The 2,928-nt window shown below is 32.9% G+C and overlaps 1 protein-coding gene and 1 pseudogene across 1 annotated transcript; both read left to right on the forward strand.

The window, feature by feature from the left end:
• Positions 1-748: 748 nt before the first annotated feature.
• On the forward strand, positions 749-2,339 carry LOC112680060 (annotated as a pseudogene).
• Positions 2,340-2,425: 86 nt separating this feature from the next.
• On the forward strand, positions 2,426-2,919 carry LOC112680059 (the record flags this gene model as incomplete). The annotated part of the gene is made up of 2 exons (XM_025550054.1): positions 2,426-2,513; positions 2,569-2,919. Coding segments are annotated over exons 1-2 (418 nt in total), but the record flags the coding sequence as incomplete, so codon positions are not given.
• Positions 2,920-2,928: the final 9 nt, after the last annotated feature.

Raw genomic sequence — 2,928 nt, forward strand, 5'->3', positions numbered from 1 at the left:
TTTATTACATTAATTAATATTATTCATGTAATGTGTGGTATCATGTTATTATTATTATTATGTATGTAATTATCAGAGAAACGGAGAAAGCACGCAGAGATTACAGACAAAGCATTAAAGGAGCACACAACACAAAAAATAAGTATTTTTTATATGAAAGAATGTTCAATTCTAATGATAATGGTATAGGTTTTACGTTTCTATTCACATTATTCAATAAGTTATGAGCAATTGAAAAAAGACGTGTGACTACACTGGGCCTCAGTCATCGTAATCGCCTATCTTATACGTGTAAAAGTTCCTCGCTTCACACAACGATTTATCCACCTAAAAATTTAATTGACGTAAAAATGTGTGATTTTATGTGTTTAAGACGATGCAAGAATCAGAATTTCAATATGACGTTTAGTTTTTTAAGTATTAAAAATCTTAAAACAGTAATTTTGGTTAAACGGCACGTCATGGCGAGCTGCGCGCGGCGTTCGGACTACGGTCTAACCTAGACCGCCGCGCGGCGCTATCTTATCTAATTCTACGTATTTTACACACTACACTCACATTTATTTATTATTTCGTTATATTTTTAAATTTTGGTTGAATCTATGTATAAATAAATGTGTGTGTGTGTGTAGGTAATATTAAATAGTAAATATAAATTAATCGTGGTGTGTAGTGTGTAAAATACGTAGAATTAGTTAAGATAGCGCCGCGCGGCGGTCTAGGTTAGACCGTAGTCCGAACGCCGCGCGCAGCTCGCCATGACGTGCCGTTTTACCAAAATGTCTCTTTTAAGATTTTTAATATTTAAAAAACTAAACATCGTATTGCAATTCTGATACTTGCATCGTCTTAAACACATAAAATCATACATAGACATACTTAAAAGTCCTTTTCAGGACTAGACATACCTACTTGAAAAGTCCTTTTCAGGACTAGGCATACCTACTTGAAAAGTCCTTTTCAGGACTAAGCATACCTACTCAAAAGGTCCTTTTCAGGACCACCAAATTTTAAAATGCTCTGTTTATTACCTATCTATCACTTACTATACGAAACAAGTATATTATTAGCATTCATACAATTATAATTATTTTTGTTTTTAAATTACATTTATTGTGAATTCTAATTTTGTATGGAGGGAGGGGGGATGATACATTATGTTGCCTCACCGAAAAAATACTACCAGAACCGCCACTGATAAATCGTTGTGTGAAGCGAGGAACTTTTACACGTATAAGATAGGCAATAATATAACAAACAACTTTTCAATAAGGTTTATCGATTCGTGCCGATTCATGGCTATAAGTCTGTCCAAACTAGCTACAAATTTAATAACTTCCGGATTAGAAAAATTTAGAGAAACGAACAAAGTATTCATATCTGAAGATTTTTCACTTGTAACACGTAAGGGTGTATACCCCTTACAAGTACACGGACAGCTGGGGAAAATTAGAAGAAAGAACATTACCGAGGAAAGATGATTTTTATTCAACATTAAAGAAAAAACATATCAAAGATTTGGATTATGAACATGCAACTTCGGTTTGGAGCCACTTTGGCTGCAAAACACTCGGAGAATACAGTGATCTTTACCTCAAAATCGACGTGTTGTTGTTGGCCGATGTATTTGAAAACTTCAGGGACATATGCATTGCAACATACGGATTAGACCCTGCGTTCTATTTTACGGCGCCCGGTTTCAGTTTCGACTGTATGCTGAAGCATACAAAAATCAATTTAGAACTGCTCATTGATTACGACATGCTGCTGATGTTCGAAAAAGGTAACATTTTATATATAAAACAATTATCTTATAAACTAAAATATTATAATATCTTAGGTATACGAGGCGGCCTTACGCAGGCGAGTATGCGATATGGTAAAGCTAATAATAACAAGACTCTTGATTATGATGATACAAAACCTAACTCATGGATTGTATATCAGGACTGTAAGTATAATAAGTAATATTAAAAATAATTATATGTTTAGTAATAATTTTATATTTCAGGTAACAACTTGTATTGATGGGCTATGAGTCAATATATGCCATCTGGAGGGTTTAAATGGGATAATCCTACATTAGATGGATTGCACGACTTGACGGATAAATCTCCTATTGGACGTATGTATGAGGTGGATATCGTATACCCTCAACACCTGCATGACAAGCACAAGGACTTACCATTCCACCAAACAGTAGTATACCAGCGGGCTCAAAAGTGCAAAAATTAATGGCAACCGTAGAGTCTAAGAAGAATTATATTATACACTACCGTAACCTGCAACAAGCTATAGTTAATGGGCTGGTCGTTGAAAAAGTAAATATTTAAAACTAATTTTTGTTATGTATATATAATAAATTTTAAATATTTTGTAGGTACATAGAGTTATCCAGTTCAATCAATCACCATGGTTGGCAAAATATATAAGTCTGAACACTGAAATGAGAAAAAAGGCAGCTAATGAGTTTGAGAAAGATTTCTATAAATTAATGAACAACGCAGTGTTTGGTATGTTATTATTATTATAATTATTACAATTATTATAACTAATGTTATTACTTAGGTAAAACGATGGAGTTCACGCGAAAAAGAATAAAGATGGAAGTAGTATCAGGTGAACGAAAACTTCAGAAATTGATTAACCGTACAACATTCAAATATTGTACGGATTTCAAAAATGAAAATCTAACAGCTGTGACATTGGAGAATAAAATCATAGATTTCTGCAAACCGATTTATATAGGTATATATATATTATTATTATTATTTTTTTTTTTAACAACGGACTATAATTTATTTATAATTACAGGTTTTGCAGTGCTGGACGTATCCAAATCTTTAATGTATGATTATCATTATAACGTTATGCAGGCACCTTACAAGGAAGCTATTCAGTTGATGTACACTGATACAGGTATATTAT

Source organism: Sipha flava, unplaced genomic scaffold, assembly GCF_003268045.1.
Source record: "Sipha flava isolate LNK unplaced genomic scaffold, YSA_version1 17319_pilon_pilon, whole genome shotgun sequence".
Lineage (NCBI taxonomy): Eukaryota > Metazoa > Arthropoda > Insecta > Hemiptera > Aphididae > Sipha > Sipha flava.